Source organism: Octodon degus, unplaced genomic scaffold, assembly GCF_000260255.1.
Source record: "Octodon degus isolate 3935 unplaced genomic scaffold, OctDeg1.0 scaffold00087, whole genome shotgun sequence".
NCBI lineage: Eukaryota > Metazoa > Chordata > Mammalia > Rodentia > Octodontidae > Octodon > Octodon degus.
Genome location: NW_004524663.1, coordinates 8,392,670 through 8,418,436, shown reverse-complemented (window position 1 = coordinate 8,418,436; position 25,767 = coordinate 8,392,670). Strand labels below are relative to the sequence as shown.

Below are 25,767 nucleotides of genomic sequence, written 5' to 3'. Positions count from 1 at the left end.
CTACCCTTGCCAGGGGATGGAGTAAGAGTCCCACCAAACTGGATTATCACCTGGATATTGTGAACTGGTTGTATGTAGAACCAACAAGTGAGGAGAAAACTCCATTTTGGGAGGAGGGTTTAACTCTGAATGATAGGAGTCAAGACTGCTTCTGTACAATAAGGACATGGAACAATATTTGTGGAACCTAAGTGATGGACTTAGGTACTTCCTAACACTCCTTAACCCATTATAGCTATAAATGGCTATGTCTAGCAATCCTTGCCTTAGAAGGGTCTCAGGCTACTCAGAAATGAAGTTGGTTGAAGAGGTATTACCAGGTAAACCATCAAACCCCACCAAGAAAATGGGCAAGGTGAGGTGAACTCAGTGGAGAGTGGAGAAAGGAGATACAGAATATCTGTTGCAGCCCAAACAAGACTGTAGTCTGTACAACTAGTTTCCCTCTTGTAATTTCACCTCAGGTGGAGAAAAACCATAGGAACAAGGGAGGAGTGCTTTCTCAAAATAAGTGGAGAGCTAGATCAGTACTGTATGAGAGGTGTGCTGTGGCAGTGAATTGCTCCAGTAGTCTTTCAAACGAGAACCTGCTGAGAGAGGTGGAGTTGGATGACAGCCTCCAGCTGCCTTGACTGAAGGCTATACCACAGCTTTCATGCTAAGACCAAGCTCTTCCTGGATTCTTCCTCGCCAATGATTGAAAACAGTACTGGCATAGAGCCAGGTCGTTCCTGTGTCCTTTAAGTCTTTTTTCACAGGAAGTCCTTTCTCGGCCATTCCATGCTGGCCTAATCAAGACTTTCTCAGGATTTCACTGTAGTTTGAGAACGTTCTACCACATCCTTCTCCTGTCTCTCCCTTCACAGTAGTCAGATTCATTGCATGGTCTGAGGCTGTCTCCAAAGATTTACCCCTCATCTTTCCTAGGTTTTACTCACAGTAAATCTCTTGCCTTTCTATCTTGGCACCTGCTTCCTGGAAACTTAAACGGACATAATGAATTTGGGTAAGTCTCTTAATGTTTTTCTTCATCTTAAAAGAAAGTGGTAAGTTGAGGGGGTAGGGAGAGATGCATCATTATTCTCAGGCCCAAGTTAAAATTTTTATGGTTTTATTAAAAAATGAAATGGAAGAAATAATTGGGAAATTATTTGCTTATTTCTCCATATTGAAACCAAACAAGTTCTTTTACTTAACAAAATATATCCTTACCAAGTCTTTATTGCTCATAAATTAAGGAAACAAGGTAAAATTAATCATACCTTCCAAAGAGTAATATTTTTTATCAACCCTAGAAGCAAAATTTAAACAAAGACTTAAATTGCAAAGATATTGTCCTTAGTGAAAATGAACAATTTGTATGTCTCCATCATGGGTGGACACGATCTTTCATTATAGGTGACATGCAATACTCTAATCAGATAAAATTCATCCTGGTCATATAAATTTTTCTTCTGATCCAGGGCATGTTACCAAAGAAAGCAAATTAGAACAAGCTTGATTTTTGTCTACTAGACAGCAACCAGAACATTATGAATGCTCAATTAATTTCAGACTGTATTAGTGCACTTTAAAGCGGATTTATGGTATTAAAAAACATGACACACCCCATACAGAAGCAGTTCTTTTTCACTAATGGAAAAATTTTTGGCAACTGCTCTGTTTCCATGGATTTATCATTCTAATAGATCCTGAAAATAAAACCCAGTCTTTGCCAAAATCTCATTTATGCTTTATATCAACAAAATGCCCTTTATCCCTGCATATGCATTTGGGAAATAGAAAAACAGCCCCAATTAGTTAAAAATACACTAATTAGAACTCTAAAGAACTGATTTTAGGAAGAGATGTGTGGGAGCTGACACCTAACATACTTTATATTTATGAAAAAGAGAAAATTGCACAAAATCCTGAAGAACTAAAAAATGAATCATTTTTCAGAATACATTTGGAAGTGTATGGGTCAAATTTAATCACAATAGGAAACTTTAATGACCAAGAAGGGCACAATTCAAGACATTCTACTCATAGGAACAAGTACATTATAATGTACTTCTTTAATTTTGGTAACTGCAGTAAAAGGACCTGGAAGTTGGAAGGTTTAAGCCCCAGTTAATTAGAAAATCAAATCAACAACTTGAACTCCCTCACTTAAACAAGTGGCCTTTAATTTTAGCTGAGTCTTAGTATGGTTGGAAGAGCTTTCCCAATTCACAACATTTGAGTTCTACACTAGACCAATTAAATAAGAATTACTGATACTTTTTTGCAAACATCTGCAGGTGGTTTGGATCTGAAATGCCTCTCCAAAGGCACCTTTAAAGGCTTGGTTCCCCTTGAAACGTCGTTCAGGGGAAGGGTTCTGGGGAATTAATTGAATCATAAGAGCTCTGGTCCCATGGATGGATTGATGTTTTGGTAAATCCATATTGGATACACTATTGGGAAATAGCGAAAACTGTAGGAGGTGAGGCTTAGTTGGAGGAAGTAGGTCACTTGGGGTGTTCTCTGGAAAGGTGAACTCTTGTCTTGCTTTCTCCCTCTTATCCTTCCCTACGTCCTACTACTCCTTCCTAGTGCTCTTTTCTTCCCTACTCCCTATTCCGTATTCTACTTCCTGAGATGCCAGTAGGTGAGAGTTTTTCTCAACTACTCTCCTCCTGTCATGATGCTCTGCTTCACCTGATACCTACAGCACTGTGGCCCAGAACCTGGGGACTCAAAATCCTAAAACTATAAATCAAGATATCTCCTCTTTTAGGTTTATTTTCAGGTATATTATGACAGTGATGGAAAGCTAAGAATACTGTCAAGATTGAGATCTACCATCTTGGATACTAAAGTTAAGTTTTAAACCAGATTCATTTAAGTTACAAGTTAAATCTATCTTGCTAGAAGCACATTTATCAAATGACTCTTTATTTTACCAGAATATTTAACAAAGAATGAAATCCAAATGCCTTGCTAATGTTGTATCTGATAACCTTTCAGTCCCCAGAGTGTAACCCAGTTACTGCACTGAAACAGTAATGTTCTGGGAGGAGTACAGAGCCCATCTGGAGAGTGGAAAGTGGATTTCATTCTTTTCCCATTCCCCCAGCCCTGAACTCTGCTATACACCCTGAAACTGAGGTACACATCTGGCCTTCAGAAATCAACAAATATGAGAATGAAAAGTCAGCATGTTGAGGGTAGTAGTTGAATATAGAAATCTTGGGTCTTTGATAACATTATAGATTCACTGAGTATGTGAAGAAAATTAAGTTCAAGCCTCTACTAGCTGAATTTTCCATTACTTGTAGCTGAAAGTGACAGAGAGAGAGAGAGAGAGAGAGAGAGAGAGAGAGAGGCTAAAAACATAACTCAAGGGCCGGCCAAATAGCTCAGCAGATTAAAGAGCCTGCAAGCAGGCACAGGGGCCAGCAGTTCAATCCCCAGGCTTGCTGGCCCTGCCCCCAGGATGCACTGAGACAGCAACTGAGACTGGGCGTGATGGTGTCCGCCTGTAATCCCAGCACTTGGGAGGCTGTAAACAGGCGGATCACTGAGTCTGATCTAGTAGTGAGACCCTGAACACCCTTAGACCCTTCTCTAAAATACAGAAAAATAAAATAATGGGAAGATGGCTCAGTAAAATAAGCGCTTCCCTGGCAAGCGCAAGGGACTGAGTTCAATCCCCAGTTCCACAATACTAAAATGCAAAAAAAAAAAAGAAAGAAAAAAGAAAGAGTAAAAACATAACTCAGTGTCAAGGACCTGGATTCATTCTCTAGTACCAAATAAAATTACCATTAGTTAAGAACTTTATAGACAATAGTACCCTTTATACAAATAGCAACTTACTTGGAAAAGTTGTGTATTCTCCTTTTATATATGCAGAAATTGAGGTCCATGCAACTTGGCTCTGTTGACTATCACTACACAAAATTTAGATTTAAAACCGGATTCATTTGATTCCAATGCCTTTTTAAAAATGAGATAGCTCCAGTACAGTTGTTTGCTAATCTAGTTGCTCTAGTCAAACTTTATGCTATTTCATTCAGGCAGGAAGAGCAACTTATTGTAGGAATGTGCATCATGTTGTACCCTTAGATCACTAAATAGCTAAAGAATTAATGTGTCTACTGGTCTAAAGGCAAAATTACAGGATATATCTTTTTGGTGTTGTTCTGTAAAATGACAAGATATTTTCTACTCCAAATACATGACAAAAATCAATTTACTTTTTGTGGGCACAGACTTGATAAAAACTTTCTGAATGATAATCTAGTGTTATGATATATGATAATTTTACATTTCATTTGAAAAGGCAAATGAATACTAGGCTATTGGTGTTTATGTTTAAGGCAACACTTAGACATATCTTCCACCATATGGAGTGCTGCCATCTGTGGAGCTGAACACAGAAAAATGTCCCTCCAGGGATTGTGTGGTAGAGTGTAGTTTGATGTTATTGTTTTTGGCCAGAACTTGTCAGGGATTTCAAGATGACTAATATGCACACTACTACGTGCCTAACAAGCACTGTTGATGGCACTCCTGCAAATTCTTGTTCCATATTATCTTTCTTTTACCATCCCAAGACAGTCACACTGCATTTGGGGAGAGGCCCACGGGACCAAAGTCAAAGTTAGTCCATGCCCAATTTTCCCCCCACAAAATGAGGTGTGGCAGGGACCTCTTACTTCAAAACTGTTCTGATGAAATTTCAACGAACTAAAATTTAAATACTTGTAACAATAAAGGAATACAATGAGCATTTAGAAAACCTCTCTGCACTGAGTAGTGGGACGCTTATTGGGAAGTAAAGTTGGTTCCGATTCTTAAAATACATGAAATCTAATTAAACCAGTCTCAAGTTCAGTGCTTCCCATAGCAAGAAAGAGATGGAAAATAGTAAAATGCAAGCTCTACACATCGGAGACCAAGTCTCATTTTTTCTACTTTGCAGATGTAGTGGGCTGAATGGTTCTCAAAGATGTGTTCATGTCATTACCCACTGGAACCTGCAAAAGTAACTTTACTTGGAAAGTCTTTACAGATTCAGTGGAGTGCAGGACCTTCAAATGAGATCATCCTGCAGTACTCTGGTGAACCTTAACACCTATGACAGCCATTCTTACCACAGACAGAAACAGAGGGGACGGCCAACTGAAGATGGAAGCCGACAACTGAGTCGCGCAAGCCCATCTTTGCCTGGAAACACCATAAACTGGAAGAGGCAAGGGTTCAGTTCTAGCACTTTGAAAGGTACTTGGCCCCGCCAACATTTTGATTTCATATTTCTAGCCATCAAGTGTTCAAGCATAAAATATTATTGTTCGACACGACCGAGTTTATCCTAGTTTAGGGCCGACGAGATAGCTTCAGTGGACTAAGGCAAGTGCTGGGACCAAGGTTGCAGCATCCGCACTCCCTGTGGCCCCGGCCCGCCCCGGGCGCACAGAGCCAGCCACCGAGTCCTGGAGTGGCGAGGCACGCCCATAATCCCCGCGCTGGGGAGGCTGAAAACAGGAGGGTCGCTAAAAGTCCAAGCTACGAGTGAGATCCTGCACCAAATACATAAAAAAAAAAAAAAAAAAAAAAAATTATTCTAGTTCACCTGTAAGGTGCGGGTATGTCAACTATATCGCATAAATAGAACACGGGATAACTGCGGCATTCAGGAACAAGCAGACATTAAGAATGGCAAACATTTGTTGAAATTTCTCTTTATCATTTACTGTGCCGAGCGCTTTGCATGTATCACCAACCTCTACAGTACTGACCAGGGACGCAAGCACCGGAGAAAATTAGTAATCTGATTAGAGCATATAGCTTGAGAACGATAAGAACAGGGTTTACACTTGAGAACGAAAAAAATAGGGTTTACAATTCCAAAGTTGTTCCGAGATAACTCTGGCCCTTCAGGCTCTGCTGCTCAGAAAAGACGCAATGAGCACACAGATTAGTTATTGTTATAACATTTCAGGCCACAAAATTAACCATCTCTTAAACTGCGGGCCCGAGTTCTGTCTCAACAACCTACCATTGTAGAGGGCGCTTCTCCTGCGCGGAAGCGACGGGGTTAAGGCCGACACTTTCAGTCGCTGGCGACGCGTCATACACCTGACGGGTCCTCTCAAGGGCCAAAATGGTCATGGCGCAGCCCTCCGGCCGTCATAGAACTGTGACAGTAGCGGACCAATAGAAACGCCGTAAAGCGGTGTTTCCTCATAAGTCCCGCCCTTTAACCCCAGCAGCGCGGCAGAAGAATACAGAGTGGGTTGTGGGCGGAGCGTCAGGAGGAAGCGGAAGCGGCGTTCGGGAAGCGGCCACCGGCGGCTCGCTGTCGCACGTGTACGGTGGTGGGGTCGCGCCCAGGAAGGCCTGCTGAGTTTGGAAATTGACGGAAGGCTGGCGAGGAGAGCGGAGCCGCGACCTCTTCCGACCACCGCGCTCTGAGGGCTGTGGTGCCCGCGCTGCGCCCCGGACCCGGCCCCGAGCTAGGTCGGTCAGTGTCCCGGCCCTGCGCCGGGCAGAAATGCACGCTGCGCCCGGGCGGTGCTGGGTGCGGAGCGTGTGCTGGGGCGGAAGCGAGCGGGTCTGGCTGGCAGGACCGCGGAACGCGCGGTGCGGCGGGGAAAGCCGCGACGGAAGGGACGGTGGCGTGAGCCTGTTAGCAGGGCTTCGGAGACCATGTTGTAGTTTTTCTTTGTGTGCAATACGAAACTTTCCTGATATTTTCAAGTATAGAAGACATTGAGTGCTTGTAAACAGTGATCGTGACAGACCCTGGTTCTCGGTAGAAAGTGTAATTTGGAGATTCAGTAGAGGTTCTTGATGGCTTTCATTAGAGTGGTGGTATTGGGGACATATTGGAAAAAGTTACTTATTAAGGTGATTTTTATGAAAATTTACTGATGGATTACATTTGATTTTTAAAGGACAGGAAAGTGTCAAGAGTAGTAATTGAGGTTTCTTGCTTGAGCAGTGAAGTAAATGATGTGCCGTTTTATGAGGTGGGGAAGAGCTGGGCAGGAAAGTAGATGGATATTGTGTGAGGGTGGTTTTCAGAGGAAAAGAGTGACTTGTCAAACATACGAGGTTGCGAGGTGCTGGTAATCAGGGGTGTTGAGGATTCACAGGTCTGGAACCCAAGGGAAAGTTCTTAATGGAGGAGTAATTTGGGGGTCTTCAGTATAGGAAGCCAGAGGACTAGAAGACGCCAAGGGAGACCTGTAGAGGGAGAAGGGAAGTCACTGGGACAAAATCCCTAAGGACTGCCAACCTGTGGAGGTTGCACACTGAGTGTTTACTACTTTCTAGTCACACCACTACCCCTGCTGAGCAGAATGGAAGACCATTTGTATGATCAAAAGCACAGTGAGCATATACTTTTTAGGAAACTTCTTTCAATAAAGTATACATTGCCATTAAACCCCGTTAATATACTCCCTGTCACTTTAAGCACACCTGTACCCTTGTTCTTGCCACTTTCTGAAGTAATTCTGGAAGTCTTCTTTGATGATATCTATAGTTTTACACTGTTGTGGCTGCCTTCATGTCCTACATTGATGAAAGAATGTTTCTTTCTCATGGTCATTTTGATTTTGAGAAAGAGCCGTAGGTTACAATTCCAGGTCTGGTGAATAATGTGGATGAGGACACACCATAATTTTCCCAAGCCTGTCTTTCAGTTCAGTGGCTGCCACAGCATTCACCACATTTTTGATCATGCCTGGTAAAGACGTGGAAGACCACTTTTGCAAATGTGGCAAGAAATGGCTTCAGAAAGTGGCAAGAATTATGAGATGAGTGTGGCTTAGGTGAGGGAGAATATCTTGAGGGACATTATCGGCAATATTGTCTTTTAGTATAACTTTTACAAATTAAAATTCATTGTATATTTTGATTTTACTGTGTATATCTCTCCATCTCTGGGAAGCCTTTGCTACTTAAGAAAGGTATCATCCTGCTCTCAGCCAGCTGCCTTGACGCTTTGTAATATTTCTTTCATAACACTTAATTCCACTATTTTAATATTTTGCTTAGATCATTTCTTGAATTTTTTCCATATGTTTTAAATCTGGTATTTGGCTGGCACATGATTGCAGGTATTCAGTTAATTTTTCATAGAGAGCCATCTGTGCACCTTAAGCCTACAGTGTTTAATTTTGAAAAGTACATTAAAAGTCTGCTTTTGGAATAAAAAGGAAAATAACTTGAGAAAGAGGAGAAGACATAATGGAAGAGAAATTACAAGAAAATGTCATTTAAGCTGAGGTTGAAGGATGGATTCAAATTCTGTTGGTGGAATTGGGTGCATTTTTTTTTTTTTCAGGTCTTTTTTTAATGCATTTAGCACAGGGTCTACAGGGTCTCACTATACACATTGGACTTGTGGTGATTCTCCTGTTTTCAGCCTCCCAAGTGCTGGGATTACAGGCATGCGCCAGCCCAGTCTCAATTGCTGTCCCAGCATGCCCTGGGGGGCGGGGCCAGGGATCCAACACCGGCTGCTGTGCTCTGCCTAAGCAGGTGCTTTAGTCCGCTGAGCTATCTGGCCGGCCCTCAGTTTTGATTTGTTTTTTTAAGTTTGGGGCCTGAAAAAAAATAAGGGAGGAAGTTTGGCTCCTGTGTGATGTTCATGAGCTGGCTGAGTTAGGACCAAATTTTGGATGGCTGTGAATGCCAGTCTGCGTTTCAGCATCCCTCCTGTACCTCATGGGAGATTTGATGCAATCGGAGCATGGACTTGACACACGGATATAGATAAGTAGGTGGAAAAGATGGGCCAGATCTCTACAGAATTCTCAATAATAAAGACGGAAGTAAGTAAGTAGAAAATCCATATGCTGTAATAATCCCTGCAGGCGGCAACATCTACCAGAGTTGGCTAAAATTAGTGGGCAAGACTTAGGGGAGGCACAGAGTGCAGGTCAGTGTCCTGAACCTCTTGATTTGGTACTGTGAGGACTTGACTGTGTCCTTCAGAGAAATACCCACAACCTTAGTCATGAGGAAGCACCAGTCAAATCCAAATTCACAGGAACAGGTTGGCTTAGTTCAGTGAATCTTGGAACCGAGTGGGTGAGTTAGTGGGGATCCTGCTGAAATCCAAATTAATGGCTGGTAGTAGTGTTTTATGAATGTTAGCTTCTTAATTTGTATCACAGTAAGTTGTTAACACTGGGGAAGTTGGGTAAGGCCAGAAGGTGCTTTGTACATCCCTCTCATGCTTCGGTAAAATTAACTTATTTCAAAATAACATTTAAAACAAATATATAAAGAAAACATGTAAATAAATAAATTGTTACTAAAAAGTGGTTCAGTGAGATTAAAGAAATCTTATGTGGTTTTTAGCCTTTACTTGGAAGTCTAGTTAACATTGGTAAGTTGAGAAATCTGAAGTACCTGTCCTTGTTGGTTGACTACTGTCTTTAACTGTTTCCCAAATATGTCTCAACCCAGAATGCTTCTCCTTTCCCTTCTTTCCCTCATCCCCAGTACTAAGGGCCAGCAGTATAGTCAGTATAGTACTGAGCTGTTTCTCCAGCCCCCTTTTTAAAAAACTGTTTTTTGAGTCTCCTGAAGTTGTCCAGGCTTCCTAAGTAACTGAAATTACAAGTGTATATCACCACACCTGTCCTTTTTCGAACACCTTATATTTTCAGTATTCTCAGAAATTAGGTGTGGAATTGAAAAAATTCTAATGTAGAAACACGTTCTAGAGATACTGTCTAGAAATGAAATTAACATAACAACTTTGAGACTGGATTAATGAGCCTAATGACTTTTGTCCTTGGGTCTCTCCTGCTTTTTATAAGGCCCTGGACCGGTGAGAGGTTGTGTGATGTTTGTGTACTATGTGGTCTCTCCATTACAAATAAGCTTTTTCTATTTTATTTTATTGTATTGTATTTGGTACAGGGTCTCACTACGCAGCTTGGACTCATAGTGATCCTCCTGTTTTCAACCTCCCCACCGCTGGGATTACAGGCCTGTGCCCCCGGAGATGGAGATTGATTCCTGGTCCCTGGGCTTGCTTAGCCAAGTGAGGTGTTTCAGTGGCCCTACAAATAAGCTGTTAGGTAGATTTATATAAGATAATTTTCAACATGATTTATTTTGGAGTTCACTGCAAATTACTTGGTGCTTTTTATGCAAACAGATTAAACATAGGATAATTTTCATTTTAGTTATATTGGCTTAGGTAGGGAATCTTTCAGATAATCCTTTTCTTTGTTCCAGTGAATTTGAATGGGTGGTAAGTACAGCCTCTTGTTTGTTCCTGGCTTTTTATGGTGGAGACCAAGAAATCGAATGGTAGTATGGCAGTTACACCTCACCACATCTTGAGTTACAAAACACAATCATGGATGCCTGTACTTAATAGTTGGTTTTTTGGCCAGTATACCAAAGTGTGCCTCCTGATATGTCATATGCTAGCCAGGCCATGCGTGTGCTCTTAGTTTTGGTGTTGAAGTCTTTTTTTACCTCTCAGTTCGGGAGCCCCGCAGCATGTAATTGCTCGATCCATGTGATACCATGTTGTACCAGGCGCTGTGTGCTGCATCTGAACGCAAGGGCTAAATGTGGTAGTGACCACTGAATGCCTGCTCCTCCACAAGGAACAATTCAGTGATCCTTGTTGGTTTTTTGTTTTGTTTTGTTTTCCAGAGTTGCAATGATGGAAGTCAAAGGGAAAAAAAAGCTCACAGTAAGGAGCATAAAGGCTTCACAAGAAAAAAGCAGATTTCAGAAAAACAGTGGTAAGAAACACATGCAAAAACATGTTCCCGCCCTGGTAGCTTTCACCATTATAATTAAGGGGTGGAAGGATATTTAGCAGGATCCCAGTCTGCATTCAAGGATTAGGATTAGGATTAAGCAGCGGGAAGAAGTAGAACTACTATTTCTGAGTTAGCTTGCTTCTCATGGAAGTTAGACCTCTAAGAAATTGGTAAAATGAACTGGGTACAGTGGCAGGTGCTTGTAATCTCAATTACTTACTGTGAGGCTGAGGCAGGAGGATTTCAAGTTGGAGGCCAGTCTGGCCCGTTTAGTGAGACTTTGTTTTCAAATAAAATAAAACAGGCTAAAGATACAGAAAGAAAGGAAAGAAAAGAAAGAGAAAGGGAGTTAAATGGCCAGAATAATTGAGGAATGCAGGAATGCTGTGCTTGTTAAAGGTCCCTTAGCTCAGATGTTGTTTTGCCTAATTTTGTCCTACTCATCCATTATGTATCAGTGTTTGGTGAATTGATGCTGGTTTATTTTTCTTGATTTTTGAATCATGATGTCTTCATTATTCCATGAGGTGTCAGTATTGTGAAATAGAAAAATCGAGGACTATATAAGTAACTAATGTTTCCTAAGGAGTCCTGTTTTGTTTTTTGTTTTTTGTTTTTTCTGTGTTAAGGTCTCTTTGTTACTGTTTGCATTTCATTTGTTAGATACATCTTTGCAAACTTTGTTGACCAAAGGTTTCTATCAAATAAATACAGGCTTTAATATTTTTTCTGAAAACTAGCAATGTTGAGAAATTAGCATTTTTATTTTAGAGTGTTCCTTTTGTTCTGAGATTGTTACCGAACCATTGAAAATTATATGTAGAAATTAATGATATCATGATGATAGTGTTTTGCAAAGGTGTGTAAATACTATAATAGGTCATCTCTTCCATGTGCTTTAAAAAACAGAAATATCCTAAACTGCAAGTTGGTTTCTGTAAGTGGTAGAATTCTAGGTCATTTTTATTATCCATTTCTCTGCATTCTTGGTTTTATATTATGAAACTGTATTTATTTTATAATGTGAAAATTGTTAGATAAATGTAAATTTGAAAGTAAGATGAAGTATGCTCTATAAGATGCCTTCTAGTATATGAAAAAGATCTAGGCCCACCATGATTGAACTGATGATTATTTATTGTCACTAGATTCTAGTTCTTCAAAGACATTCCCCAAGAACGTTGTTAAGGAAAGGGGACCTAAGGTTACATCTAAGAAGTTTGAGAAAAGTACCGCAAAACCTGGGAGAAAGGGTGTGAAACAATTCAAGAATAAGCAACAAGGGGACAAAGGACTGAAGAGCAAATTCCAGCCAACAAATACATTGAACAAGAAGAGAAAATTCCAGCCAGATGGTAAAAGTGATGGTGAGCACCGATTCCGAGCACCAGCTTTGCGGAGTCCTCTCCTGCTTGATTTAGTGGCTGGACGCAGGGCTGTGGGTGTGCACTAGAGACCTCCTTTGCCTGCGCCTTGACAGGAGGCATGTTTGGGTGGCAGGAGGGAAAGGCAGATGGCCCTCAACAGTAGAGCATCTTGTCAAAATTTCTCTCTAGTGCTTAGAGAGCTTCAACCAAAGCTATAGAGTTAAGCTAAATTATAACAGCTTTTTATGACAAAGCCTCAGTAGAACATTCTTTCTGTAGGCTAAAATTTAATTCACTGATTCATTCACTGAACAGATGTTGGGTTATTTTGTTCATTATGGTAGGATATAGAGCATATATATCAACTAATCATAGAATATGGCCCTAGAAAAGTGGTGTGTTCTGTAGATGAAAGATGCCGTAATGGACAAGAGATTTATAGATACCTCCGCAGAGATTAGACCAGTGTAATGTATTCAACCCATTTGATGGCTCTGATCCACTAGCACTTCGAGAGAAGATGGAATGCACACATAACAGATTTGATTTTAATTGCTTCGAGACAAGTTGTTCATCAGTTGGAAGTGGTGACAAGGCCTTTGTCATTGAAGACAAACTACCAATCTCTTAATTGCAGTGTTCAAAGAATCCAAGTCCCTTGCTGGTTTCAAATAAGTGATTTTTAGGTTAAATGTACTGAAACAAATACCCTGTCTTCCACCATGAGCGTTTGTCTAGTGTCTCTTTTTCTCTAGTGCTGTCCTTCTCTGCCAACTGAGTCTGTATCCATGTGGCCTTCTTACACAGGCCTGAGCCCTGGACCTGGTTCTTCACTATAGCTGAAAGTTGCTTGTTAGGTGGCTAGTACCCTTTTCCCAATCCTTCTCCTGCCTCCTCTTATTTTGCCCTTTCTCTTCATCTTTCTCATCCCCAGTAGTGTCTTTTCCATGTTCTTTCTCTGTTTACCTCTCTCCTAGCCAGTCTCAGGTCTTATATTTTCTTTTGCCTACTGGAGTTTTTTGACACCAGCATATGGAGCACATTCTCATTCTAGCATCAAGGTCTGAGCATACTATGGCTCTGGTTTCTTTTTCTACAGAGGTTACCTTCCTGATGTCTTAAAATGGAACTCTCAATTTTATTGTTATAATTTTGTATGAATAGTAAAAGACTGATATTAGACATCTCCAAAATTGATATATTTACTGCAACTTAATGTGGTATATATCAAGGCTGCCTGTTGGTAGAATTAAATTAACTCTGGAGCAGTTCCTATTCTCTGCTATGTAGTGTGTCTTACCCTACTATTAATATAGTATGGATCTCCTCTGTTGCCTATATTCCTCTAGGATATATTTTGCCAGGCAGGATATAAGCAAAAATAAGGAGTATAGTTAAATATGTTATACACTACTGCATTGCGTATAGCCGTTAATATTATGCTCTTGTGGAACACTTAGGTTCATTTGAAAATGCCGACAATATGAAGCTAAGTGAAGATAGTAAGGTTCTTAGTTGTTAAAGATTAGTAAAGAATGTGTGTGGGCGGGGAAGAGCAAGAAAATAGCGGTTCTAAGTATAATAGCTTGACTATTAAGGGAGAGTATATTTTTGCATTTTCCAAATTTTTCAAACAAGTGTATTTTATAATTAGAAAAGTGGATATACTTAGAAATAACTAATTTCCAAAGGCTTTCTGTAGGATATTTAGTAAATAATATCCACCATAGAAGTTGTTCTTTGTTTTACCTCATTAAGTTTTTGGACTAATTGGTAAGATACTCAGATTTCAAAGATATAAAAACAGTAATACATAGAAAGATACTTTTTAAAAAAAATTACGTCACTCCAAGAAACACTTAGAAAGTTGGATTGTGCATTGTGAGTAAAAGGCATCAGTCTGCCGCTGCTTGTGTGGCCTCGCCAGCCCTGTGCCCTTGTTTTCCCAGCCTTTTTTGCCTGCCTCAGTATCCTGTTAAAAATCATAGGAAGGTTACTAAGTGAATGATTGGTTTTTACCCAACATAAGATGTACAAAATGCTCAGAAAATGCAGCAAAGCATAACTTCATAAAAGACATTTTATTTTCCCCCTGTTAGCTTCCGTGAGCATTGGTCCTGATTAATGATTGCCCTTGATACTGAATTTCTAGTATTTGTTTACAGCCCTCAGAATGTTAATGTGACTGAAACTAATTTCTTTGATAACTAGAATCAGCATCCAAGAAACCGAAATGGGATGACTTCAAAAAGAAGAAGAAAGAGCTAAAGCAGAGCCGGCAGCTCAGTGACAAAACCAACTTTGACATTGTTGTTCGAGCCAAACAGATTTGGGAGATCTTAAGAAGGTAATGCTGTCTGTGGCGTCGGTGTTGGTTGCCTTGAGATAGTGGAGCAGTAACAGGGCCGCTTGCAGATAGAGGCTGTAGAATAAATGGCATCACGCTTGCGCTCGTAGGGAGTGTGTCTGACCCCCCTGCAGAAGTGTCCGTGTAGATGCCTGCCCGTTGCTGAAGTGTGTGGAATCATTAGGAGCATGTCAGCTCTATTTATGGAGATGCGGGAGGATCAGAATGGATGTGACATCCTTCTTGAGAGATTTCTGAGAAAATGAAGGACAATTTTACCTCTGATAGGTTTTGAGGTACTTAAGTATTTTGTATCTTTGACTTGTTTCATTATTTTCTTTTCCTCTGATGTTCAGGCTGTTAAGATTTAGATTGATGCATGAAATTATACCTTCTGAGATGGGTTTCTGCCTCTGAGAAAATTACTTTTGTCTGACTGCTCTGGAATAGTAATTTTAATGTCAGAGGTTTTCTGCCTTTGGAAAGAAAATCACGCTGAACTCGGTGAAGATATATTGGTACAGTGTTTAGTTTTATATGTTTAAAATAACTTCTTGTTTCCCCCCTCTTCTCATATAGAAAAGATTGTGACAAAGAAAAACGAGTGAAGTTGATGAGTGATTTGCAGAAGTTGATTCAAGGGAAAATTAAAACTGTAAGTAGAGCAAGGCTGTTCTTCGGTGCAGTTTTAAATAGCAGAAGGTGCCTCCCTCTTCTCGGGGGGGGGGGTAGTTGGCCGTGCATGGCCATGCATACTGGGGGCAGAAGGGTTTTGGACTTTGACTTTTTCATATTCTGTCTTTCTATCAGTTGATCAATAGGTCATTTTTTAAAAAATATTTTGGGTATGGGGCCTAAGTTTAAACTCAGAATTACATTATGTTTCATAGATACTTTATACATGTAGCCTGATGGTAATCTTATATTACCATTTTATAATTTTACAATCTTTTTTTTTTCCCTATGTATGTATTTGGTACAGGGTCTCACTACACAACTCAGATTCATAGTGATCCTCCTGTTTTCAGCCTTCCCAGTGCTGGGATTAGAGGCATGCACCACCATACCTAGACTCATTGGCCAGCTCAGCGTGCCCCAGGGTTGGGGCCAGCATGACATGTGGGACCAGAGATGAAACCCTGGTCCCTGCGCTTGCCAAAGCAGATGCTCAGTCCACTAAGCTATCTTGCTGGCCTTTATATAGTCTTTTTAATGTGGCAGATTTTTGTTCTGTTCTGTGTTGGTGCTCTGAGGGTCAGAGCCAGGGACACGTGTATGGGGCTGTGCCCCCAAGCTCCACTCCAGCCCTGGCGTGTTTGACCTACGTTTAATTTATGTATTTATTTTTGCAGAGCAGGGGATTGAACTCAGGCCCTTGCGTGTGCCAGGCAAACGCTTATTCAACTGAGCTATCTCCCCGGCCCCTAAAGTTGAGATGGATTTGTGGGGGGAGCTCAGGATGTCTTAAGGGCAGGTCTGGTAAGGCATGAGGATCTGGGGATAGAGTCACAGTATCCTGAACCTGACTGCATTTGCATTAGCGGGCACTTAAACAACTGAGCTAACCAGCAGGCCCTTGACCTGCATTTTAACTGTGTTTCATTTTCTGTCACATGAGGTTAGGTAGAGCTTCTTCCCCTTGTAGCATCATGGTAGCCTTCAGAAAATTTGGAATTTTGGAGTCTTTTTAATTTTCCCATTTGGGATGCTCACCCTGCCTGGGCCTTGTAGGGACTTGGTATTGGAGAGTTGTCAAATGACTAGTTGATACTGTCATTTGTCAATTATTTAATGTCATTATTTTCTTAAAAGTTATCTTGAGAAATTTATGAGTTCAAGCTCAAGCTTGAATTTCTTGTTTTGAACTTTGTAATTTTTATTGTCTCCTTTATTCTTGTTTTACAGACATAGTGGAAAAGTCTTAAAATAGAATAGATTTGAGAAATTTAATCCTGTTTTATAATAAACTTCCATTGGCGCTTTCTTGTGCTTTTGGATAAATACATAGTAACTGCTTACTTGTAGCGGAGTCGGGTCATTTAGGGACCCTGGAGAGGCAGTCTTTGCCAGACTATGTATTTATCTAACTGGATGCTGCTTTACAGTTGTAAAGAATGTGCTGAGATAGTCTTCAGCTGTTTGATTCCTATAAATTCAGCAAGTTTTTTGAGTATAGAAAAGCCCTTCAGCCCTAGAAATAGTCTATTATGCTCAGCTTATAAATATTTCACACTTAAAATCTTTTGTCAAACCAGGCATGGTGGCACATGCCTGTAATCTCAGTATTAGGGAGGCTGAGACAGGAGGATTCTGTGATTTTTGAGGTCAGCCTGGGCTACATAGTGAGACCCTGTCTCAATAAAAAGTCTTTTGTCAACTTTTCTTAGGTTATGGTAGTACGACCATGGACTTAGGAGTTTGTTTGGTGTTAAGATTCTTTCTCTGGGGACTGGCTGAATAGCTCAACAGATTAAACCCCCAGCAAGCAGGCACAGGAGCTGGGGGTTCGATCCCCAGGCCTGCTATGCCGGCTCCGCCCCTGGGGCACACTGAGACGGCAATTGGGCAATTAAGACTGGGCGTTGGGAGGCTGTAAACAGGCAGATCACTATGAGTCCAACTTAGTAGTGAGACCTGAACACCCTGTAAACCCTTCCCTAAAATACAAAAAGAAAAAAACAAAAGATTCCTTCTCTGCTGATGAAGCCATGTGAACCTTTAGGTAGCCTATATTGATCCACGCTGACCGTGCATTGTCTTGTTCAAGTAATGTCATCCTTTTTGTATATCCAGGGCTCAGAAAAGTTGTTTTTTCCTCAGTCATACTTAGCAAGTTTATTGACTTCTTATAACCTTACTCTTTTTATCTGTAAAATGGTAACAGGTCACTCTTACAGTTGCTTTGAGATGTAAATAAAACAATTTCTGGAACATAAACATTGGTTATACAGTAGATTGCATAGTAAATATATATCATAAATGGCCTGACCTGTTAGAAACATTTATACAGTATGGTATATTAAGTGTTAATTAAAGCTTTGCACTTAAAAATCAGAAATGTATAACTTTGGAGGCATAACTTCGCTCACTGGGATTTTGGGATTGAAAAATGTGAAACACAGAATGAATACCAAAAAGATTTGTAGCCTACTGCTACTGTACCATGGTAAAGACAGTGTTATGTGGCTGTTCATTTGTGGATGTAGCTGTAGACAGATGTGTCTAGCTGGTGTCTTTCACCTGTTTGCCCTCTTTTTTTTTTTAAGCTGGCTCAGCCCACCCTGAGGGCGGGCCTGGTACATCCTGTGGTTCGGGGATTGAGCAGTAGTCCCCTGAAGCTGCCTAAGCAGGCTCTTTGGACCCCTGAGCTATCTTGCTGGCCCTGCCCTCTTGTCCTTAGTGTTATAATAAAAACTGATATAAAGGAACCTTTAGTACCTATGTATGTTAACTAAGTTATGTATTTTCTGTGTAGCCAAGACCATTTCACTGAGAAAAGTTAGGGCAAAAAAGAGTGGGCTGCAAGTGGGATGTGCATGCTGCTGAGAACTGATCAGTGAGTCCCCCTCGGTGAGGAGTGTGAGAGGGAGGGCATTAGAGAATCGGATTTGAAACACAACACTTTCTCTGCATATGCATGTGTGTACAGGGATTATGAAAATGTAAGAAATGGATGATTAATTTGTGAGGTAATTGTCAATTGGGATGTGTGTGCTTGTATTTGTTATTGTAGCAAGACTTTTAGATTGATCTGTTTTGGATCCAAAGATTCATGGATCATTTACATAAGAACTGTGGAACAATAGACTTTTAAAACTGGATTAGTTTCCTAAGAGGGTACGTGTCTTTAGGAGAGATGAGAACTAGTGGACATCCTTGTGTGATGATTTTGGTTTGGTTTCATTTTACTTACAATGACAGGAATATTACAAAATGATTAGATCTGTCTCTGCTCAGTTTTATTATTAACTGTACCTATGAACTGTGAGAAGCAGTGAAACCAAAGAAGGATGTTCTATGTAATTAAATAGGTATTTCTACTTCTGAGTAGTCTTTAAGTGTGATATTGTCTATAAATAACCTTACTTTTTTCCTACCAGGGAATTTTTTAAAAGGTAGCATCAAAACAAGTAGTGAGAGAAATATCAATTTTCAGAGAGAATTAGTCTGAAGGCTCTGTTTTTCCTACAGATTGCCTTTGCACATGATTCCACTCGTGTGATCCAGTGCTATATTCAGTATGGTAATGAAGAACAGAGAAAACAAGCTTTTGAAGAATTACGAGGTATTTGCTATACATTGAGGATGGTTATCATTTGTAATGCGCCACTTTTTTTCTCTCGGAATACCCCAAACTGCCCTAGGAAATGATCTGTGGAGGTATCCTTTGTAGCTGATTTGTTCTTGGCCTAGAAAAGTTACTTGCTTTCCTAGAATTGTACTTTTTTAGTTCGTTCTTTTGTTCCTTTCTGGAGAACTGAAATGAAGGTCCTGAGTCATTATAGTGTATCTTGTTTTTCAGATGATTTGGTTGAATTAAGTAAAGCCAAATATTCCAGAAATATTGTCAAGAAATTTCTCATGTACGGGTAAGTTCTATTATTTATAAAATATATTTTGCCTTAGTTTTTTTTTCTTTTAATTTTAGCTGTACTCAAGTGCTACTTAAACAGTCTGTGGTCTGCTGAGCATGGTGGTAAACATCTGTAATCCCAGCTACTTGTGAGGCTGAAGCAGGAAGATCACAAGTTTGAGGCCAGCCTGGGCAACTTAGTGAGGCCCTATCTCAGAGTAAAAAGAGCTGGGATGCAGCTCAGCACTGGCACCCTTGCCTAGCATACATGAGGCCTTCTCTGCTCCCAGCACTGACATGCACGCACACACATACACACACTAAAGGTTTGTGGTCTTGCTAATTGCCTACCACTTTTGATATTTCTAGCGCCTATCACTATGAAAACAACTATTGAAATTATGGTATTGTTTTTACTATTGTTAGGGCCTATTTTTGTATTTATATTTTGAAGTTGGAGAAAGAGGGACTATTTGGTAATTTTTTTCCTATTTCCCTGCCTCCTTGATTTTTACCATCTTTCCTTTTAGTCTCCTTGTTGAGCTAAACAATTAAATAGGAACGAACGGGGGCAGTTTCTATGTGCTGGTGTCAGTTCTCAATACATCTGAGTTTATTTAATCCTCAGAGCAAGTTCACTCCCGTCTAAATGAAGAGTGAAGCACAGATGGATTTTTTTTTTTTTTTTTTGCGGAACTGGGCATTGAGCTCAGACCCTTGCACTTGCCAGGCAAGGACTTATTCTACTGAGCCATCACCCCAGCCCCTAGAGATGGATTAAAGCTCTTGCTTGCTCCAGATCTTTTGAGCCAGGTTCCAGACCTAGGATGGCTGTGTGGATCCCAGAAAGCTTAGAGATGGAGGTGATGTGATTGACCTGCTCATTAGCTTTTCCCTTTAGGGGACTGCACACTGCATGTGTGTGCACATGTCTACACACACCTGATGACTTAGTCTTTGAAGAAATAAATTATGATATATTGTCCCCCAGCTTGCTATCATTTGTTTTTTCCATGACTGTTGAGTTTAGAAGTAAACCACAGATTGCAGAGATAATCAGAAGTTTTAAAGGCCATGTGAGGAAGATGTTGCGGCACGCAGAAGCCTCGGCCATCGTGGAGTATGCGTACAATGACAAGGCCATCTTGGAGCAGAGGAACATGCTGACCGAGGAGCTCTACGGGAACACATTTCAGCTTTACAAGGTGGGCACTGCTCATGCTTGGCAGGTCCGTTCTGGCTTGACTGACTGTAGATTTTTTTCTTTCTTTTTTTTTTTTAGTCTGGCTCTTCATATGTAGTTGAGCCTCTGTATCCATGGGTTCCACATCTGAGAAGTCAACCCCAAGTTGAAAATACTTGAAAAAAATTACATTTGTACTCAACATGTGTAGATTTTTTTCTCTTTCTAAACTGTGAAATACAGCAGTATTTACATATTGTGTACATTGCATTAAGTGTTACAAGTAGAGATGGTTTAAGTTATTTGGCAGTTATGCTGGGCCTGTAATCTCAGCACTCAGGAGGTTGAGGCAGAAGGATTGCTCCACATTTGAGTCCAGCCTGAACAACATAAAGAGTTTAGAGCCAGGCTGAGCTAAAGAGTGAGACCCTGTCTCAGACCTCCCTCCTCCTCCAAAAGAAAACATATATGGGAGGATATTTACAGGTTGGGCATGAGTACTCTGCCATTTTATGTGAGGGACTTGAGTATTGTATGTAGAAGGGGTCTCAGAACCAGTGCTTCGTAGACAGCAGGTCGATTGTACATTGGCAGACACGCAAAGGAGTATGGGACAGTCTGAATCCATGAGTATAAATAGAGTAGATCTTGAGTTATATAAACATGGGGGATCTTAAATTTATTGTAAACTTATTTAAAGTGAATGTAGTTGCTTTTCTGTGTTCTCAAGAAATAAGAGAGATTTGATTTTTTTTTTCTTTTTTTTCTTTATTACAGTCTACAGAACATCCAACTCTGGACAAGGTGTTAGAGGTACAGCCTGAAAAATTAGAGCTTATTATGGATGAAATGAAACAGATTCTAACTCCAATGGCTCAAAAGTGAGAAAGTTTTTTTTTTTTTCTTAACACATTTGAGATATTTGAAAAAAGTTTTATATAACCCTTGCCCAGCAAAGGTGGCTATTTCTTCCTTAGTATTAATCTGTTCTAAATAAGACTATAAAATTTTTGTTTTGATGTCATTTTGGGGACAAAAAGATCTGTTTTTCTGCTAATCTACCCTATAAAAGGATAGCTGGTAATATGAGGTTTGGAACGTACTTACAATGGAGGCTTGGAAACCTTAAGTAGTGAAACATTTCTTTCCCAAGTACACGGAACTCTTCTGTGTTCAGTGTTTTCACAAATACCATCTGTTCCCTGAATTGCATCGTGAGCCTCAGCAGCCTGTGTCTGTGGCCTTCTTGGCACTGGTTCTGTACCGCTGTGGAGTGGTGGGCACTCTGAACTGGGCTACCACATCCGACACTGGTTCCCTTCTGCCCCACACATCCAGCAACTGTGTAACGTCTCTGTCCTTCTATTTGTATGTATGTAAAATTAGAATGGTATTACCTACTTCCTAGAATTGTGAAGATTATGTGGAGTATCATTTCTAGACTCGTGCTTTCTGTACGGGTAGCACTCAGTTCTGCTGTCTACTTGGATGCTTGATTTGGAGTGTACGTCTTTGGTGCCTACCCAGGAGCCTTCAGTGTATGGCCAAAGGTTTTCCCAGGGGGTCTGCATCAAGTGGAGGTTGTGGCTGTTTGTTTCATTTCTGCTAAAATTATTATGAAACTAATGCATTTTAAAGGATGCTTGACAAAGAAAACATAATAAAAAGTAGGTCTACATGTGGATTTCTAATCATGTCTTCAGTGAAGGAAGAAAAATATAAATGTATTTAAGAAGGTAGCACATGTTTTGGTGACTTCACCTCTGCTGAGCAAGTACTGAGAATTTATACTGGACTTTGTGGGTGACACAATTTAAGTGTTTGGTCTAAACATTTTTAAAAAAATCTTAATTTGCTGAAAGATACAGTCAGTCTTAGGACAACTTATATTCAGTGAAGCCATTTTACTTGCTTGGATCATTTTAGAATAACCAAGGTTACCTGTGTCTGTGCAATTCTTTTGCTAGGTCTCATTTGTTTCCCTTTCTTGTTTTGTTTTAGGGAAGCTGTGATTAAGCACTCATTAGTCCATAAAGTATTCTTGGACTTTTTTACCCATGCAACCCCAAAACTCAGATCAGTAAGTTTGCGGTTTTGTTTTTAACCTGAGTGTAAAGGAAAATCCATGTAGAAATTTGAAACACTGGTTTTGTTGTATGCAATTGAAAATTTTAGAATTGCTTTCTTATTTATAATAAGTAATGCACTAAACTTTCATTCAACAGGTCTGCTAATTCCATCTTAGTTTTATCCAGAAAGCAATAGAATTGACTGTAGCATTATTAATATCATTGAATCTTTATATTTTAGTTGTGAAACAGAGGCTGTCCTCTACCGCATCTAATCTGAAAGTTAACTGACATAAGAATATTCAGCATTTCAGTAATTTTAAGTTTACTGCTAATACAAGAAGAGGAGAATTATGCTGATGTCGCAGGTTAGGGGAAGGCACTTACCATAAAACTAAGTGGCCCCCGGAAGCCTGGGACTTTCATGCTGGAGGAAGCAGGAGTGGAAATCGTACTGCCTTTCAAGTCAGTTTGGGGAGACAAATGAGAATTCATTGTTGAGTTCCCACTTCGTCCTGCATTGAGGCCATTGTCCATTTGTCCCCACCTTCTCATCACAGGGAACAACTAAAATAACAAAAGTCACTTTTAACAAAATGCCAGATTCAACTTCCATAGAAATTTTGACTCTCAAATTTAGCATCCAGAATAGCTTCTCGCAGTAGCCAGCATTTAAGCTGCTGGTATAGTGACCAGAGCAGTGTCAGATCTGGAGATTTCTGTTTCCCACAGAATGTAGAATCTTACAGTGCTAGATTTCCTGAGGCAGGACACTATTCCAGTTGACAGAGTGATCATTGAATATATTCAGTGGCAGCAAGTATTTATGCTTTTAGTGTTGAATGTATGTTAGCAACAGCAAAAAGTCATTTGTAACTCATTGTAAATTAATGAGATAAGTTATCTTTTTATGGCTCTTCTCTTTCAAAAGAGAAATTAAAAAAAAACAATTCCGACTGTTACATAATTGAAATATATACATTACTCTCCAAGGGGTCAGCTTTCAAGAGATCCATAAATTCAGGTATGTTAGTTGAACTCTGTGTTCTTGAAAAGAAATTGGGCACAAACTAAAATGGAGTCCAACAGCTATTACCTGCTGGACCTCATTTTCAACTAGTGTCCTTAGACTTTGAAAGTAGAAATAAAAAATTGCATACATTGAAAATAAAGACTTAAGAGTAAGCTGCTTTGTAAGAAATTAAGTGATTATTTCACAGAAGGGTCATTTAAAGGTGAAAGCCTAGCCTAAATATTAACACAGAAAATTATTTTTTAAAATATTGTGTTTTTTAAGTATATTTACGGGAAGAAAATTAATGTGATTTTTGTGGACCAGGAATCAAACTCAGGACCTTGCACTTGCCAAACATGCTCTTAGACCACTGAGCTATATCCCAAGCTTAATATGATTTTTGAAATAATCCAGTGGCATACAGAAAAACTAATTTGGTTAGAATGAATTTGAGTTTGCTCATCACTGCTGCCTCCTAGATTGCTTTTTCTTGAAAAATCATTTACAATGTATTTTATTACACATATACCTTACAACTTTTTAAAAACAGATATAGGTAAAAGTCAGATATGTTACATAATAGAAATTGCCTGCCAGCAAAATTTGCTGCTTTTGGTGGGAAATTGTTGCTAGAAAGAAACTGTCTACAGGGCCAGAGAGATGGCTCAGTGGAATAAGCGCTTCCCTGGCAAGTGCAAGGGCCTGAGTGTAATCCCAAGTTCCACCAAAAATTGAAAAAAAGAAGGAAACTGTCTACAGAATTAAAAATTAAATTGTTTGTTACCTTTGCTGTCTTCTCTTCATTCCCTGTGTCTCACTTCTATAGATAGCCAGTAAATGCACCATTTCCCTGACAGCCTTTGTTCCCTAGGAGCTGATCGAAGCCATCCGTGAGGCGGTGGTGTACCTGGCCCATACACACGACGGTGCCCGAGTGGCCATGCACTGCTTGTGGCATGGCACACCCAAGGTAAGTGTGGCAGCGAGGGCGTGCCTGTTCTGCAGGCTGGATTTGCCTGTCATTAGAATTTTAGCCCCATTTGGTCTTTGCTGTCCTGTGCACAGACAACATTATCGTCATATAATTGCGTCTCAGGCCCTAGAGCATCACCATGTTCTTTAGGCCTGTCACGTCTCTTGCTTGCGGAGCAGTAGATTTCACTGAAGAATAGAAGGAGGTCCATCAAGCACATAAACCCAGTTTTTATCGACCCTTGCCTTCTGAAGATTTACTGCCTCTTGGGCTCTTTCATGCCTACCTCATGGACTGATTTTACTGAGGGAAGGGAGGAAGCAGAGGTAGTGAACAGTTAGTGTAAGTACTTTGAGGAAAAAGCCAAAGACCCATATCCACCACAGAAGGTCAATAGAAAGCTTACCGTTTCCTCGATCAGTACACATCTGCCTTCAAACTCGAGCTGTGTGTATCTGCCATTTAGTTTCATTCAGTAGACCCACAGTGGATCCTATCCGTGTACCTGGCTCTGTGTTTGAAGAAATTTCAGACAGTGGAACAGGATCTCGGGTCCTACTGGAAAAGGCGGTTTCCCTGCTTGCCTTGCAGTTTATAGTTTAATGGTTCCGTGCTGAAATGCCCCAAGGATCATCACATCCAGGCCTTAGGGTTATAGTGCTGTAGCTCTGAAAGGACAGAGTGTGTCGGAAGTGTTCATTCTGATTGCATAATTATTTTTATTAATGAAAAGTATTGATGCATGGTTAAAACTTTCATGTATGCATTTTTAAACTAAGATAGCTTTAATTTATGCAAGTTCATTGAGGTGAATTTTTCTTTTTTTAGTAAATTTATGAAGAATAAAAAATAAAAAAGATACTGAATTTCAAAACAAAATGATAGGAAATTAACAATGGTCATTATGTTGCATATTGTTGCCTTCAAAGTAGTGGCTCAGATTTCCAGATTTAGGCATGGAAAATTGATCTAACAGTGCAAGCACTGAGTGCCTTTCAGTCAACTAATAGAAATTAGAAGTACAATTACGTTAGCTATCTAATATGTGTGTGTGTGTGTGTGTGTGTGTGTGTGTGTATTTTCCCCTTCTTTTCTCCTTTCTCCCATCTCTTCTTTCCTTTTGAGCCGTTTCTTTTCCTTTCACAATCTCTACTGCACTGTCTGAATCTTATTTGCTCTTTCATTTTTAAGGACAGAAAAGTTATTGTGAAAACAATGAAGACATATGTTGAAAAAGTGGCTAACGTAAGTAGAGCAAAAGTATATATTTCCTTTCATTATTTGTAATAGTAAATAGAATTCATGTCTGTTGCTGAAAATTTAAAAACCAATAAGGAAAAATTTTTATTGCAGGTTTTTAATGTATAATTGTTTATACAAAATGTGGTTCATACAACATGTATTTTTTTTCTCTCTGCTTCTCTTTCCTTTTCCTTTATTTCATTTTATTATTTTTTGCATTGGT

At 39.9% G+C, this 25,767-nt stretch overlaps 1 protein-coding gene across 3 annotated transcripts in view; it reads left to right on the top strand.

The window, feature by feature from the left end:
- Positions 1-6,301: 6,301 nt before the first annotated feature.
- Positions 6,302-25,767, top strand: part of Pum3 (pumilio RNA binding family member 3) — a 38,194-nt gene continuing 18,728 nt past the window's right edge. The window contains exons 1-12 of one of the 3 annotated variants that reach the window (XM_023721915.1): positions 6,302-6,489; positions 10,663-10,754; positions 11,924-12,142; positions 14,354-14,489; positions 15,069-15,144; positions 18,681-18,774; positions 19,012-19,078; positions 20,093-20,267; positions 21,023-21,126; positions 22,247-22,325; positions 24,201-24,299; positions 25,494-25,547. In XM_023721915.1, coding sequence (XP_023577683.1) covers positions 10,670-10,754; positions 11,924-12,142; positions 14,354-14,489; positions 15,069-15,144; positions 18,681-18,774; positions 19,012-19,078; positions 20,093-20,267; positions 21,023-21,126; positions 22,247-22,325; positions 24,201-24,299; positions 25,494-25,547 — 1,188 coding nt within the window. In that variant the 5' untranslated portion in view covers positions 6,302-6,489; positions 10,663-10,669. Of the gene's footprint in view, positions 6,494-6,528; positions 6,551-10,662; positions 10,755-11,923; positions 12,143-14,353; positions 14,490-15,068; positions 15,145-18,680; positions 18,775-19,011; positions 19,079-20,092; positions 20,268-21,022; positions 21,127-22,246; positions 22,326-24,200; positions 24,300-25,493; positions 25,548-25,767 lie in introns of those variants that run through there. The other 2 variants (XM_004637181.2, XM_023721916.1) reach the window with 2 other exon arrangements.